At 35.5% G+C, this 18,199-nt stretch overlaps 1 protein-coding gene across 2 annotated transcripts in view; it reads right to left on the bottom strand.

Annotated features, from left to right (window-relative positions):
* LOC150095072 (intraflagellar transport protein 81 homolog) overlaps window positions 1-18,199 on the bottom strand; it is a 397,333-nt gene that overhangs the window by 180,864 nt on the left and 198,270 nt on the right. For both annotated transcript variants that reach the window (XM_090411322.1, XM_090411321.1), the window contains exon 8: window positions 4,381-4,544. In XM_090411322.1, coding sequence (XP_090267448.1) covers window positions 4,381-4,544 — 164 coding nt within the window. The remainder of the gene's footprint in view (window positions 1-4,380; window positions 4,545-18,199) is intronic.

The following is an 18,199-nucleotide window of genomic DNA, read 5'->3' as shown; positions in this document are numbered from 1 at the left end:
TATTTTTAACAGGATTTCGCTTGGATGACTAATATGGCTTATTGTTCTGTAGTTGCTACATTTATTGTTGTTTCCCTTTTTAGGAATAGGTCCAAGGACAGAAGTCTGCCAATCAGAAGGCAAAGTCTCTGTGTTCCATACGTCCTGGAATAAATTTAGCAAGGTGTCTATGATGATGTCACCGCCTTCGTGTATCAGTTAAATTGTAACACCACCAATTCCCGGTGATTTTCCTATTTTTGAGGTGCTAACTGCTGCAATAACTTCTTTTAATATCAGGTAATCTCCTTTTGAGGCACTAACTGCTTTAATGACTTCTTCTTTTAATATCAGGTAATCTCCTTCCTCCAAACCTCCTGGCAAAATTTCATCCAAAATATCGTCAGTCAGTTGAGGGTCTGAGGGTCCTTTTGAAAAAGCTTGGTTGTGTAACATTTCCATCTATCAACTATTTTCTGGTTGTCCGTGATAGAAGTTCCATCTTCATCTTCTTTGCTCCAATTAATTGCAGTAAAAGGTTTGGTTAACTTATTAATAATTTGAAAAGCACTTTTAGAATTATTTTTATTTAAGTCCTCTTCTATATTTTTGCATTCATCTAATATCCATAAGTTTCTAGCATGTTTGATTTCTTTTTTAACAATCTTAGTAATATTTTTATACTGTTCTCTATTATTACCGCTATTAATATGAGATTTCAAATATCTTCTTTCATCGCATAGGTCCAAAATATTTTTGGTTATCCATGGTTTATTTATTTTCCTTTTGTATCCAAGGATTTCTTCTGCTGTCTCAGTTATCTTTTGTGAGAAGTATTTGGTTTTAGATTCGATATTATTATATTTCTTGAAGCTTGTGTCAAAAATTTGTTTTAATTTGTATTTATATAGTATATTTATTTGGGGATCTTTTAATTTTTCTATATTATATCTTTTACGAGTTGATTTTGTAGGTAATATTTCTCTCATTTTCATATTTACAGTTGTGATGACCATGTTGTAGTCGCTGCCAATGTCGGCCCCAGGAAATGATCTGGTTCTTGTGAGGTTGATGGAGTTTTTAAATCTTGTGCTTACAAGGATAAAGTCAATTTGGTTGTGTGTTTTACCATCAGGGGAAGTCCATGTCTATCTTCTGGAAGGTTTATGGGGAAATAGAGTGTTAGTAATCGTAAGTTCATTTTGTGAGGCAAAATTGATTAATTCAAAACCTCTTTAGTTTGTCTCCCCATACGGTCCGACAAATGGGAGATAATCCTTGCTGATGTCTGTTCCAATTTTGGCATTCCAATCGCCCTGTACAGTCAAAAGGTCTTTTCTATTCACTCTGGTGATTGTTGCATTAAGTTGACCATAAAACTCTTCTACTTCGGAGTCCTCGTGGCCTGTGGTTGGGGCATAGACCTGTATGATGGTGATATCGAGTGGTTTTCCTCTTATGCGAATTAGAGCAAATCTGCTATTAACAGGATTGAATTCCATGACAGAATTTCGTGATGATTTGTGTATCAAAAACCCGACACCTTCTTTACCTGCTGCAATCACATCCAGAGTAAAGAAGCAAATGTCCTTCATCTATTGTTAGCTCTCCTGTTTTGGGCCATCAAATTTCAAAAATTCCCATAACAGTCCATTCATATCTTTTTAATTCGTGCCGTAGTAATCTGAGTTGGCCTGATTGTAGTAGAGTCCTAATATTCCAAGTTCCGGTCATTAAATGGTTGCAGAGTCTGAATCTAGTTTTCCCATTATTTTTTTTTGTCAGTAATAGTGGTGACTGTAGCACCAGTCGCTAACTTCTCATTGCCACCCCTGGAGCTGCTACCAAATGGCAACGTGGACCTTGTTGAACTTGATGACGTCCGAGCCGGCATGGTGTGCTGTCTAATGGGCAGTAAATTAAGACAGATGGTGCCAATCTCCTCTTCTGTCTTCGCCTACTAGCATTTAGTTGGGCATACTGGGATGGCCTTCACGCCTGGGAGGCCCTACCAAAGTAATGATATTCCCGACGTGCTTCACCCATCCTGCCCAGAGGCACCCCCCCCTGCCATGGTGAGGCAGCATAGCAGGACTCGGGGGATATATATTATACTATGTAAAAAAAAGACTGATCATCAGTAAACAAAAGAATTATCAGAAATAAAGTGAAATATATAAAAAAAAAGAAATACGCATAACAGGAACAATAAATTGTACAAGATGATTTGCTCCTCCATCAACCTAACCTACATGTATTCCTGCCACATTTCCACACAAATCATCTGATAAGCATATTAGATCATAGAATGAGCCCCTCCTTTCTCTCTTATTCCATATAAATTTATGAATTTACATGGAAAAATTTATAATTTATTCAACTGGCTCGCCACCATTCCAGCTCTGCTCATTCAGTTGTGTTTTCCATATTTAATTTTGCCATCTTCACTAAAAACTGTACCTAAATAGCTGAAATATTTTACTTGTTCTGAAGTTAGTCCATTAATAATCCAGTTAACGTTTTCTATAGTCCTTCCTTCTTGTTAGTCTTATTACTCCTTCCCTTCCTTTTTTTTTTCCCCAATAAAATTTGTTACAGCAGTTATTCAATTCATCTCATCTCAAAGACATGTACTGGATTTATTTATTAGGTGACTTGTCAAAGGAGTCCAAAGACTCATCGAGGGAGGACACCTACTCTACAACTCTCCATCTCCACCACTTAATCTATCAACTAGAGTGAACCACTACTACCATCATCATCTACTGCCCACCACCACCACCACTAGTAGATTTTGTCAGTAAATTGCAAGTGTAGTGTTCTCAAGGCTGATTTGTCTTTATGTGGGGTGAAAAACCTGAGTTTCTGGGAGAAAAAACCCTGCTACCTTCATATGAGATTGGCTAACTCGCCTTCAATTGAAAAAAAAAAAAACATATAAAGATTCTTCTTGTCATGATAGGAATCAAACTTAGGCCTTTTCCAATTGAAGAGTGCAACATACCATTGTTCATCCAATTGCACTATGGAGGAGTTTTTTTAGGAGTAGAAAATCATCTCCATAATATAAAGAGCTAAGTCGAATATTTTCAGTTTTGATATTAGGTTTAATTCCATTTCGTTCATAATGTAATCCATATAAATGATGAACTAGAGTGGAGATAGTATGCATTCTTCTTACCTAATTTTTACATCAATCCATCTTCCCATATCTACTTCCATTCTAACTGCTGGCTTAGAACTTAAATATGGAATGTACTGTTCTGTTTAATTCCCCCTTTCATCCCATGTAATTGTATCTTTTTTGAATGGCTTTTCTCTTGGCACCTTACCATATGTCTTTTTTCAGATGTACATAACATAAATACAGATTCTTGTGCATATGTGCATAAATAAAAATTAACAGGTAAGATTTGTCCTCCAGAATACAGACTTTTCTTTTTTCTTTGCACAAAACAGGCAAATCAGCCAAAGAATATGTACAATTAACAGACAGAGTTGACTATTAGAACATTATCATCATCATCATTATTGCCATCCATTTGAAACTAACATATTAAGGGGGGGAAATAACGGTACACACATATGTACATAATAGGAATCTACCAAGGTTGACATGATGATTTTTAAATTACCATTATGTTTCTTGTAACTTGAAAAATTCCTTATGTACCCCCCCTCCTCCTGCCACATCTTTTGAAATTAATATGTACCCAATGAGTATACAAAATACTACGATAGCAATACATGATTAAAGTTGAAGAAACCATATAATGAAGCTATTATTATAGCTTCTCATATGTCAACAATTTTCTTTCAAATTAATCTATTTGTCAAGACTCTTATGTTGTCAAAGCTGACATTTCTGTCAAAGACAGAAATGTCGGATTTGGCATTTCTGTCTTCTAAGGCCCTACTAACTGAATCAAGCTACCTAGATCTCGATCTTCTGCAACTTTTTCCTGTTATCCTATTTTTCAAGCCTTTCCTGTCACATTGTGTTTATGTGATTATAGTTCAGCTCATACATTCTTGAATGCTAACATGAAAAGTATCAGAAGTAATAAGATAAATATGAAGATCTGTTATACTGCAGTGACTGCCACTGAAACTAACATATTAAGGGGGGGGAAATAACGGTACACACATATGTACATAATAGGAATCTACCAAGGTTGACATGATGATTTTTAAATTACCATTATGTTTCTTGTAACTTGAAAAATTCCTTATGTACCCCCCCTCCTCCTGCCACATCTTTTGAAATTAAACAATTTGGTAGCGTGTGACAAGTAAACTACAGCTAATTCATAAAAGTTTGTCAGGAATTAATGGATCTAATAAAAAAATGTGATGTTTGTTTCATCATATTATAATAATTAGTAATTTTTTGAATCTTACTTTTGAGTTTAACTGATCTAAATCAGACTGTCCCATAGCAGGTTCAGAAACCACTCTTTGAAGATCTTTTACATAATTCTGGCGTGAACATAGCTCTTTTGGCAATTTTTCTTTGACTAGATATGTGTTAACCTTTACTTCTTCCTCAAGTTTCTGAAGCAGTCCTGATATTGTTAAAAACAAATAAACAGAAAGGAAAACATTAAACAACAGTAACTTGACATATATAGTAACTTAAAATGTGATAATTAAAAAATAACATAAAATGGAGTACTTATGTATATATTTTTATTAGCATAATATCAAGGGCATCTTAAGTATGACTTCTAAATTCAGCTATACAAACAGAAACTGGTATATTCAGCGCGTACATGATGTAGAGCGCCATGGTCTAATTATGTTAAGGTTTTCTAGTAAAAATAACTTTAACAAGATTTAATAACAAATAAAAAAATATAATTAAATATTAAAATTATAAAAAAATAACAAATAATTAAATTTAAGTTAATTCTGGAATTTGTAAACAAGAACTACTTCCCATCAGAGAGAGAATTTAAGACCATTGTTTCTATTTAATTCAGCCAATGGTCTCACATTCTCTTAGACATTCCAGGACATTATTACTTTCATGATTATAATCTTAATTATAATCATAATTTTCTTCCAAAGAACGTGTTGTCTGGTGGTAACAGCATACTCCACATGTCCTGATTGCTCTGGCTCATGGAATTTAATGTATTGTAAGTGTTCAGCACAATGCTACTAACCTCTTTGACCAAAATACAATAATCCATACTAGCAAGGAATTTGATACACTCCAGGGTGGGCTGGAGTGTATTAAATAAGGGCAGCAGTTTATCAATAGCTGAACCAATTTTACCTTTAACAAAAAACTGAAAGCACATCAATGAGTAGTCCTCTTTTTTCCACACTAACTAACTATTTCATGGAAAGGTTTGAACAATATATACTGAATAGCATCCTTCATAAGCTGTTCTTATGGTAAAGATATGCTGATGATGTTTTTGCAATTTTGGTCCCATACAAAGCTGCAACAGTTCATCAATAAGATCAACACTTTTCGTCATTGTATCCAGTTCACTTGAGTTAACAGAGAACAAATGGATTGCCTTTTTAGATCTCCTATTACTTTGTCAACCAGCTGGTAGCCTTCACTTCTCCGTATTCAGAAAGAAAACACATACTGGACTTTACATTCATCCTCTTTCACACTATCATAATTATCAAAAATCTAGCATGATTAAGAATTTAGTACAGTGAGCACTCCCTCTTTGCTGCTGAATTACTGCTCTCCCAAAAAATAAATCACATCAAGTCCACCTTCTGTACTAATTACTTTACTGAATTATATGTCAACAAGATAACTAATAATTACAGAGTTCCCTTGTCAACTGCCCTCTAATCACAATAGTAATACAGACATGGTCCTTCACGTCACCATTCTCTATGTTATAGGCATCTCAGAAGGTATAACAAAACTACTTAGATCTGTTGGCCTACAAATGTCCCTTCATCCTATCAACAAGATCTCTATTTTACTAGGCTCAACTTAAGATAAACTTTTGCCTTTAGTCCACCCTGGAGTGTATCAAATTCCTTGCTGATGTAGATTATTGTATTTTGGCCAAATGGGTAGATGAGCAGCTGTGTGTCATGCTGAACATTTAGATTATATTAAGTTCCACAAGCCAGAGGAATTGGTACTTGCAGAGCCATTATTACCACCAGACATCACATTCTTTGGAAGAAAATTAAGGTTTTCCATAAAAGTAATAATGCCCTGAGATCTTTATGCAAAGAGAGTTGAGAGACATTGTTACATCAACCAAATCTAAATAGAAATGATGCACTTAATTATTATTATTATGATGATGATTCAGACCTCCATGGAATCAAAACACTCATCATGAGAGGTGCTTCCCAGAAACCACAAAGTCTATCATACTACTCCTTGAACTCATTGAGCAATCATGCTCTCACCACTCTATCAGGCAATGCATTAAACGATTAAACCACCTTCCGTGCAAAGAAACAACTCCTCATCCTCTTGCTCACAGCTTCCTTTTGTAACTTACAGGGATGGCCCCTTGTCCTTGCTCCTTCTCCCTGTTCCACCAAGTGAAATAACTCCCTAGTGTTAACACTGTAACTATCTCTCAACAGTTTAAAAGTCTCAATCATATTACCTCTCCTTCTTCTATCTACCAAACTCTGCTGTCTACATTCCCTCAACCGATCCTCATAATCAACATTGTATAGTCCTGAAACTATCTTTGTTATTTGCCTCAGTATCCTTTCCACAGTTAATTTATTCCCGTCAAATCCTGGAGACCAAATTTGAGAACAATAGTCCAAGTGTGGTCTGAACAGGGCTTTATAAAATGGAATGACAACTCTTTTATCTCTGCAGGTCAGTGTTCTTCTCAGTATTGCAGCAATCCTTTGGGTTACCTTCACTACCTTTGCAACATGTTCCCTGAATTTCACGTTTTTATCAATCATCACCCCCAGATCTCTTCTCTCCCTACTTCCTCCAGTACAGCTCCTCCAACAGAGTATGCTGCTGCTCATCGATGTATCCCAAACATCAAGACTTTACATTTTGCTGCATTAAACTGACATCCCTATTCATTTGTCCATCTGTCCAGTTTATTCAAATCCTCTTTTAGGACTGCCACATCTGCACTATTATTAATAACCCTTCCAAGCTTCACATCATCTGCAAACAACTGAATATCCCCCTACAATCCACTGACAATGTTATTGATATAAAGGTTAAACAATACAGGTTCCACCTGAGCCCTGTGGGACCTCACTTGTAACCTTGATATTGCACCACCATGCAGAACTCTCTGATACCTATCAGATAGCCAATCCTGAATCTATTTGACTATCCCGACATCTAAACCCCATGTGCTGACTTAAATATCAGCTTATCATGTGGCACCCTGTCAAATGCCTTTGCAAAATAAAAAAAAAAATGGCAGTATATGCCTTTCCCTCAACCGCTCTTGTCACTTTATTATAAAAGGCAATCATATTACTAAAGAAAGAGTGCCCCTTAACAAATCCATGTTGACTCTCACAGTTAACATTACCCTCATCTGCCCAATGCTGTATGTGGTCCCTCACTAATTTCTCCAAGATCTTAATAACTATTGATGAAACTCAAACTGGCCTATAGTTAGACACATCCATTCAGCTGCCATTCTTATGCAATGGCACTATCTTATCTTCCTTCCATTCCTTGAATACCTTTCCTATAGCAAGACTTTCATTGAAAATCCAGGTCAGTGTTGTTAGTTATTTAGCATATTCTCTCAAAAACCTGTGGTGAAATTTCATCCAGTCCCATAGCTTTATTGACATCCAGGGTACTCAGTATTTGAAACACACTCACCTCTAAACCTCAAACCTGCTCTATCGTTTAAAACCTACTGCTCCAGGATGAAATACTCCAATAAAGTGTTATTGAACAACTCCACTATGTCCTCTGCATCAGTCACTCTATTCGCATTTTTATCCAACGATGTCATTCTTCCACAATCATTTCTCCTCCTACTGGCCACATAGCTAAAAAATTCCCTAGGATTTTCTTTGGATTTTAGGACCAATCTCTTCTCATATTCCAGTTTTGCCTTCCTTACCATACTAGTCACTCTCCTGGCCTGAGTCTTATATTCTTCATGCATCTGCCCTCCACCCCTCTCCTTATATCTCTTCCATAACCTCTTTTTAACCTGCAGTTCCTGTTTGATATTGTTCCCATCTTTACACCAAATTGTGTCCTCTTCTTCACTCATGGTATACAGCTTACTATTGCTTCTAATAAATATTCCTTAACAATTTCCCAAGCACTGATGATATCTTGCTCTTATATATCTCTTATGGGAAATAGTTCTTTACAAATTCCAGAATAACTTAAATTTAATGATTTGTTACTTTTTAAAATTTTAATATTTAATTATATTTTTTTGTTATTAAATCTTGTTAAAGTTATTTTTACTAGAACGTTCATATAATTAAACCATGATGCTCTACATCATGTATGTGCAGTACACACGTCATTGTTGAATATACTGGTTTTTGTTCTTGTTGCTTAATTTAGAAGTCATACTGATGATGTCCTTGATACTACAGCAAAAATTTTATACTAATAAAAATATATATGTAAGTAATCTGTTTTATGTTATTTATTAGTTAAACAACAAACATTATTTTTAAAGTCACTAATAGGAAGAAAAAAAACAGGTTTCCTACATAAACTTTCTTTTATTTTCTAAAGCAGAATTCAACTATGTCTGTAGTTTAATTTTTAAAACCTGTGCATGTATGTGTGGAGGGAGGGGGAATTACAAACTACCATCAAAACTGGTTAAAACCTTTAGTAATATATTTTTATGCATTTTGAGCTAATTATAAACCTGATTTTTCAAAATCATAAAAATGACTGTAGAAATAATAATAAATAAATAAATAAAATAAAACAATACTTGATCATCTGCAGTACTATAGGTTTACAACCTTTTGTGCATGGAAGTTGCATAAAAAAAATTGAGCACCAAGATATTATCATTATTATTTCATGACACCTCCAAGGAGTACAAAGACTCACTGAGGGATGGCACATACTCTAGAAATCTCTGTATTCACCAACCACTACTACCAACATGATCTACACCAATGGCATCTAATGCCTACCACCACTAGTATTTTTTGTCTGTAAATTATGTGTTCTGAAGGCTGATTTGTCTGTATGTGGAATGAAAAACCCGATTTCTGGGAGAAAAAGCCCTGCTATCTCCATATGAGATCAGCTAACTCACCTTCAATTGAAAAAAAAAAAAAAAAACATAAAAATTCCTCCCATCATGATGAGAATCGAACTTATGCCTTTATTCCAATTTGTTTATGCTTCTATAGTGCAATTAATGTGCTACTGTAGTATAATGGTAAACTACACTAAAATTTCTAAAGAAGGTTTATCATTTTACTTTTGTCCTCATTTATAGAGTTTGTGACAAATGAATGGTAGGGTCTACAGTGCATCAGCATGAGCAAGTGAGTTAAGGATTAAATAATACAGAAACCTAGCTCAAGATAAAATATGTACAGTAGAAGAGAGTGTGTACAAGATCTGTTTTCCAGGAGGGAGGCTGAACGAGTGATTATTGCTCTAGATATAAGAATGCAAGGGAGTTGGTGGTGGTACAGGATGAATGATTTGGATAGGCATAGGAAGAATGTGAGGATAGACATCAGAAGATTACCGAAGAGAGTAACAGACAGTAGCGTGGGAGGAAGAGTAGTTGGAGTGTTGCCCAGGTATGACAATGATGAGCTGAGGAAGCAAGCAAAAATCATGAATGGTATGCTAGCAGAGATGTGTGAGAAAGAGAGGTTTAGTTTGTTGATGAATGGAACTGCATAAAACAGATGGATTACATTTAAATAGATTTGGTGTGAATCAACTGAAAAAGACTGCTGCTAGAAAAAAGTGTAATGAATGATGTGAACAAGGTATCAGCAGAAGTAAGAGGTGATATAAATGAGAGCGAGAGAGAGAGCAGCCCAAGTGAGACCAAAGTAATTATGAATGGATATGATAGTGTGAGAGATGAGAATGTGAGAACAAGAATGCCAACTGGACAAAAATAGAGAGGAAACCAAGAAGATACAGAATAAGGGGAGGAGATTTTAGAAGCAATAATGAATGCATGAATGGGAATGGTCAGTACAGGAATGGAATTACCTGGATTGCACAGAGTAGTTGTGTTTGGAGAGATATGTGGGACAAAGGATAAAGTTAAGCAAACAGGAGCAGGTATGAAGAATTCATAGATGAGGGAGTGGCATGGCTAAAACTGGTTATAGACCAAGAAATGAATTGCTATGCTTATTTATGAATGCCAGGAGTATCAGAAATGAGTGATTAAATGTTGCTGGTTGAATTTAAAGACCTGAAAATAGTTGGAACGTGTGAAGTGGTTGGATGAGAATGATATCCTGATGGGAATAGAAATGGCAGAATATGATATTTTTGTAATGATAGGAAGGGCAAGAGAGAAGGGGAGTGCTGTTGATAACAACTCAGGAATTATGTCTGCAAAAGGTTGAAATATGATGGGGAAATATTGGCAGTGGTTTTGAAGCATTATAAGGTGAGATTGATAAGATGAGAGATTTAGTTGGGTGTTGCTATAGGCCAGGAAATGTGGAGGATGAAAATAAAGAAATATATTTCAGCCACTTGGCTTAGTGAGCAAGAGAAAGGTGATCATTATGGGTGATTTCAATTATGGCAATATTCATTGGAATGAAAAGACAGCACAAGAGAATAAGGAGAATGAATTTCTTGAGTTCTTAAAGGACAATATGTAATGGAGAGCATATAAGGATTGAGTCTTAGATCTGATTGTATCATCAGAGGATGTGATTGTAGATGGAGTGTCTAATCTTCTCCCAGATGGTGAGAGTGACCATGAGGTGATCATGTGAGTTGTAGACAGTCATATGAGAATTTCTGTGAAGAAGAGATATATGTGGAACTACAAGAGGGGAAAGATTGAGACTATAAATTATAGGCCAATCTGGCAGTCTGGAATTTTTATTAATGTGTCAGAGAGGCTGGTAAGGACTAGGATTCAGAATTGGTTTGATAATATCAGTATTCTCTATGATGATCAGCATGGATTTGTTAAGGATAAGTTATGTTTTGGCAATCTAGTTATGTACAAGGTGACAAATTCACAGGATAAGGATGATGCATATACAATGATAAACTCAGATTTTTAAAAGGACTTTGATTGACTGCCACATGACAAGTTGGAACTAAATTGAAACAGATGGGATTGGATAAGAGACTAGCAAGTTGGATAGGTAATTGGCTGTCAGACTAGTATCGGTGGGTTGTGTATGGAAAAGTAGTATCCCAAAAAATAAGGTCACTAGTGGAGTGTCACAGAGGTCTGTTTTGGGGCCATTATTGCTTAACTTGTATATTAATGATATTAGGAGAGGCTTTACTAGACATATGCTGCTGTTTGCCAATGATGTAAAGTTGAGAAGAACTATGAGGAGCAGAGTAGATACAGACTTCCAAGAGGATCTCAATAAACTATGTGAGTGTGCAATTGAGTGAAACTATCAGTTTAATGTTGCGAAGTGTAAGTTTTAAAAATTTTTAAGCAAGATTGGGGATGCAGAACGTACAATTTAATGGGGAAACTGAAGAAGAGTGAGATATCTAGAAGTAACGTACAGAGATTTGAAGTTTAGGGATCATATTGCTAAATTTGTATGAATATCATAATGGATTATGTCAATGATGAAGGGAGTGAGGACCTTAACATGCATAAGCAGAGGTTGTGGTTGTGTATAAGGTTTGATCAGGCCACATATGGACTACTATGTGCAGATTTTGTCACTTAGTTGAAGGAATGAGGATGTAATAGGAAGGGTCCAGAGAAGGTTCACTATTTCACTGACTATTTATTATTATTAATAATAATAATAATAAAAAGGTTCACTATGTAAGTGCCATCTGTGGAATGGAATATGAAGACAGATTGAGGGAATGCAACATGCAGAGGAGCTTTGTGAAAAGGAGAGGGAACATTATTGAGATGTATCAGTTGGAGAGAGGTTGTTACCAGATTAATGTGGAGGAGAATTTTCATACAGCAGAGGGAAACAAGAGTAGAAAAGGCCATCTGAGGCTGTATATAAGAAGCGTGTAAGTAAGGGAGTGAGGAATAGGTTCTTTGCATGGAAAGAGTGATGGTTGGTGAGTGGAATGTACTGCCTGAAAGCTAAATAAATATTAAGTATTTTCTTATTATTCTAATGTTGTGAATTAAAACCATTAAAATAAACAAAACCTGAACTGCCAAAATCCTTTCTACCCATATGGAACAATCTTTGTGATTCTGCCTTCTTTCCTTGGCTAGATTATCAGTTTAGTCTTCTCATCCAAACATTTCTACTGAACATATCACAGAAACAATTCCTAGTAGTGATATGGAAACATTCATTATCCACATTATCCATTCAACTTTAAATGACTTGGACATTATCTTTCTTCTAGTTTTTTTTTTTTTTTTAAACCACATACAAATGTGAGCACTTACTGATCCATATCTGTATATAATTCAGTTCCAAACTTATTGAACCAACTTCTCATCCTGTCTTCTTCATTCCCTACACCTCTGATCTCAGGAAAACAATCACTGTTTTTCCAAATTATTACAACCTCACAACTTTCTGAAGCACATCAACTAATGCCTTTATTCTTTGTAAGCACTTGCCCACACATGGTGCTGTCGTGTCAGACTGGGATTTTTGTGTGTGTAGATGATATAAAAAAATTTAAATAAATTAAAGATGCCAAGAAATTATACTCTTGGTTTAATCCTTTATCCAAGTGTAAGCAAACAAAGTTTGCACGTGAAGTAACTTCACAAGTGGGAAACTCGTATACAGAGGCTAAGGACTTCATATCACTTGCTTAAGTATCCCATAATGCAAAGCACATATCCTTATGGACATGTATGCTATGAATTATGGAAAGGGTCACTACCCAGACTGGTTTCGACCTTTACTGAGGTCTCATCAGCAAGAGCCAGACCTAGAGGTGATACCAAGGTTAAAGTAATGCCAAAGTCATATTTCAATATATAAGTAGCCAAGAGCTGTCATGCCAGATGAAGTTACTTCATGCGCAAACATTGTTTGCTTACAGTTGGATAAAGGATTAAACTAAGAATATAATTTCTTGGCATCTTTAATTTATAGTATAACCAAGTGACAAAGCTTTCAACATCTATTTCTAATCAAGAGTATTTTAGAAATAAGTTGTGATACCTTTTGGCTACTCGTATATAGAAATATGACTTCGGCATTCTTTCAACCTTGGTATCACTTATGGGTCTGGCTCACACTGATGAGATCTAATTAAAGGTCGAAACTGGTCTGGGTAGTGACCCTTCCCATAATGCATAGCATTATACATGTCTGTCAGGATTTGTGCTTTGCATTATGGGATTTCACATCACTTGCCTACTAAGGCAAGTGTTGTGAAATCTTTAGCCTATATATGAGTTGCCCAGTTGTGAAGTTACTTCATGCGCAAACTTTGTTTGCTTACACTTGGATAAAGGATTAAACTAAGAATATAATTTCTCGGTATCTTTAATTTATAGTATAACCAAATGGAAAAACTTTCAACAGATATAAAAAGTTTTCTAATATGGTGCATATTAGTTTTTCTGGAATTTTTGAGATAAGGTAAATTGACAATGCCTCTAAAGTTTTGTTTGTCGTTTGTTTTACCCTGTTTGCAGAGGTACATTCGAAAGCTAAAGACAAACTACATTTTTACTTGTATATGAAAAAATTTTCATTACAAATGCAGACATAAATTTATTGTCAGCATACTAATAAATTATATTACACAAAATATAAAGGAGGTGATCGAACTCAAGCATCAAACTATAGACCTATCTGTGTGTCAGGTGTTGTGGTTAAGTTGTTGGAGAAGCTTGTGAGAACTAGGATCCAGAGTTGGGTTGATAATAATGGTATCATCTTTGATGGATTTGCTAAAGGGAGGTCATGTTTTAGTAATCTACTTAATTATTACAATAAAGTGACTGCTTCCTTGGACAGAGGAAAAGGATACATAGTAATATACTTGGATTTCGCAAAGGCTTTTGATAGAGTACCTCATGATAGGTTGACAGTCAAACTAGAGCAGATGAGGTTGGATATTAGATTGGTGCATTGGATTGGAGACTGGCTATCTGATAGGTATCAACAAGTTGTGTATGGGGGAGCGATGTCTAGGAAAAGGAGAGTCACTAGTGCAGTGCCTCAGGGGTCTGTTTTAGGTCCATTATTGTTTAACTTGTATATTAATGATATAGGTGAAGATTTGGATGGAGATATTCAGTAGTTTGCAGATGATGCAAAGTTGGGATGAACCATAAAGTGTAGTGAAGATGTTGTGGCCTTACAGGAAGACTTGAATAGATTGAGTGATTGGGCATGGAATGGGGATGTGAATTCAATGTTGCAAAATGTAAGGTTTTAAAATTTGGAAAACATAGATGGGATGCAGAATTTATGCTTGGTGAGAATATATTGTTGGAGGTAGAGGAAATAAGAGATCTGGAGGTGATAGTGGATAAGGATCTAAAATTTAGGGACACATTGCCAAAATTGTGAAGACAACACAAAGGCTTCTGGGAATGATGCAGATGACACTGACGTGTAGAAGTAGGGAGATTCTTGTTCCGTTGTATAAGGCTTTGATTAGGCCACACATGGACTATTGTGCCCAAATTTGGTCACCGGGTTTTCAAAAGGATGAAGAGATGTTGGAAAGGGTCCAAAGGAGACTGACTAAGGTAGTTTCTGACCTCTGGAATGTCAAGTATGAGGAAAGATTGAGAAGATGTAATTTGCAGAGTCTGGTGGAGAGAAGGAAGATATGATAGAGACCTACAAGTTGGTAAGGGGAAGTGCTGGAGAAGTTTTACAGAGAATAGTGGGAGATCAGGGGAGAACCAGAGGTCATCCCTGTTAACTGTATAAAGAGTTTGTGAGTAGGGGAGTGAGAGGCAGGCTTTTTTTTGTGCAGAGTTGTGAATGATTGGAATGCCTTGCCTGAGAATGTGGTGTCTGCAAAGAGTTTGAATGTGTTTAAAACACGGTAAGATGAGCTGTGTGTGTGTGTGTGTGTGTGTGAAAAAAAGGACCTTCAATTTAACAATCAAGTCAGAGACATTTCTAGTTCCCATTCTGATATTCCATTATGTTTGAATCACTCTCTGCAATATCTCTAAGTTATTTGCCTCTACTCTGTCTTCCAGTTTTTCCTCAGCATCCACAGAGCTAATGGATATGCCTGGGATGAATACCTTGCAAAAGTAATTACATAATTACTCAAGTATTTTTAGTACATCTGACATTTTACTATAGTCTGCATTCACTAATTTACTTGGATTTTCCTTGGTCTGTTCATCTAACTTGTTTTCATAGTCCGATTTTACCCCCCCCCATGACTGTAACTATCTTATTCTGTTGTTTATATTGCTCCTGAGAATGACTGCTACCCCTCTTCTATATTAGACTTACAACATTTTCTTTTTATACAACTCTTCCCTTAAAGTTTCACTCAGCCATTCAACTTCCATGTAATTTATGGAGGTTTATGCAGTCAGATATGGCTTCTATCAGTTACTTTTTGATCACTTTCTCTGTGTTTCTGATTCTTTGGTCATGCAGTATCTCATACAAGAGCCATCATTTCAAGTTGACTTCTCAGTTTATTATAATCACCTGCCTTATATTTCCACATACTGTAAATGAAAATTCTCAGATGATTCACATGGTTCACACACCTGCAAAGCAAAATCTGCACGATCACTCTCAGAAATTTGGAGGTACTGCAAGTTTTTGTATTAATCCATGCACCTTTTGTGTGCAGAATTAATATAAAAAATTTTCACTATATAATTTAATTTAAGGAAATTTAAGGAAGAAAGCCAGGATAATACACCGTAGCAAATACAGATATGAAAGGCTTTTCATGGAATCAGCTTCAGCCCTAAGAAACGATCCAAACCTCAACAAATTTGGCTGCATGAGACTTCCTCAAATTTGGGAAACCTACATCAGAAGACCTTCAGCCCAATCGCCCAAGAATACCAACATTGCCCACTAGAGGGCACAATCAGGACTTTAGGAGAAATAATAGCTTCCTACTTCTTCCTCACTTACTGTTTTGTTGTGCCTGCGTGCACGTATCTTGTACTTAAGTTCTTGAAAATGGCAACGTGACGTTGCCAAAATATAGAAATATATTAAAATTTATTTTAATGTATATCCTAGTACGTTGTAAAAATGAATTTTTTTTCCTTCCATTCCATATGTAAGCTACAGATTTTACTCTATAATAAGTGAAAGTGATGAAACCATTTTCTCTTTATACAGAAATAGCAGAGATGAAAATTTGAATAATTTGGTGTCTCAGCAATACGTCATGATAATTCCAAACCTCAACAACCTTAAGTGACTCACTACATTATACTCTGCAGTCTAGCACTGAGTTGAACTTGTGTTAATATAATAATCTCAGTCATTATATAATAGTTTAATTGTGTAATACTTTCTATATCTTTGATTACCAGTGCCACACCAGTTGTAAGTATGAAACCCACTTTGGCATGGGCTTCATACTTACAACTGGTGTTGTAAAATGATCATGGGTTTGTGATCATTTTTCCACACACACACACATATATACAGCTAATTCTCTTTTTACATGGCTTTTTTTACACGATTTCAAAATGACACGGTTTAGAAAACAAAAGCAATTCTATTTTTATACTGGATATTTTGATTACATGGTTCAAATGGCACTTATTTTTAAAATTTCTGTTTGAATTCAGTTCTATTAAAAAGAGTATTTCCATTATAATTATCATTTCCTAGTACGGTACTTGAATTTTGGGGAAGCCCCTTAATGTTTTAACTATCAGGGATTACTACAGAATATAGACAAATGCCAAGAAGAACTTATATAGCAAAATCACAAAAAAGTGTTGGTGGTTTTAAAGCAACTAAGGATTGTGTGACTATTATTTTGCAGCAATGCTTCAGGAAATCGTATATTAAACCATTACTCATTAATCAATCCCTAAGATCATGGGCAATGAAAGGTGTGGATTTTAACACATTACCAGTGCACTGGAAGGCAAATGAAAGATCAGGTTACAAAAGAAATTTTTAATGAATGGTTTAATCAATGTTTTGTTCCAGAAGTTAAAAGCTATTTGATGAAAAAAAATCTGGACTTTATAAAGTTTTATTGATTATAGAAAATGTGCCTATCCATCCTGTTTTAGAACACCCGAATGTGGAATTTTGTTTTCTTCCACCTAATACAACATCCTTAATACAACCACTAGACCAGTGTGTGATTGCTACTTTCAAAACTTACTACATAAGAAGAACATCCCAGCATTTTGGATAAACTAGATAAAGATATAAACCATCTGAAAACTTCTTTCGAAGTTAATGGATATTCCAAGAAAATCATTAACAAATTCCTTCTTAATCCTCCTAGACATCACTCAGAAGAAACAAATAGATTCAAAAGCAATATATCTATTCCTTACATAAGTACTGTTTCACAAAAATTAGCAAAAGTTCTAAAAAAATACAATATCAGAACCTTGTTCACTCCACTTCCAAAGATCCGTTCCTTAATTAGCCACCCAAAACCTTGTCATCATCAACTCAAATACCCTGGCGTATACAAGATATTATGTGACTGCGATATTCCTTATTTCGGGCAGACAGACAAATCTGTCGAAATGCGTATGGAAGAACACATGAGAGACATTACTTACAAGAGACAGCGAGCAAGTGCATTATCAAGTCATATCCTTTTCTCGGCTAATCCTAATGATGATAACCAAAGTCACAAAGTCTGCTGGGAAAAATCTAGAAACATCTTCCGTTGCAGTGACGAAATAGAGAGAAAAATTGTGGAATCGAGAGAAATCATCTTCCATCCTATTCATCTAAATAACAACTTAAGCTACAACCTCCCAGATAGTCATTCAGCTGTAATCATGTACTGGCGTTCACGTGATGCAGCAAGCACGCACTCTCCCAACAATGCAACAAATGAAAGAACAGCTTCAAATACAACTACAACGTTTTCATGCTAATTATGTATAAAGACTGTCTATGTTGTTCATAGTCTTTTAACCCTCAATGTTTAGTGTTT

Source organism: Typopeltis vanoorti, chromosome 21 (assembly GCF_054136105.1).
Source record: "Typopeltis vanoorti isolate ZY-2024b chromosome 21, IOZ_Tvanoo_1.0, whole genome shotgun sequence".
NCBI lineage: Eukaryota > Metazoa > Arthropoda > Arachnida > Uropygi > Thelyphonidae > Typopeltis > Typopeltis vanoorti.
The sequence above is the reverse complement of the archived record's forward strand: the minus strand, read 5'-3'. Positions and strand labels throughout refer to the sequence as shown.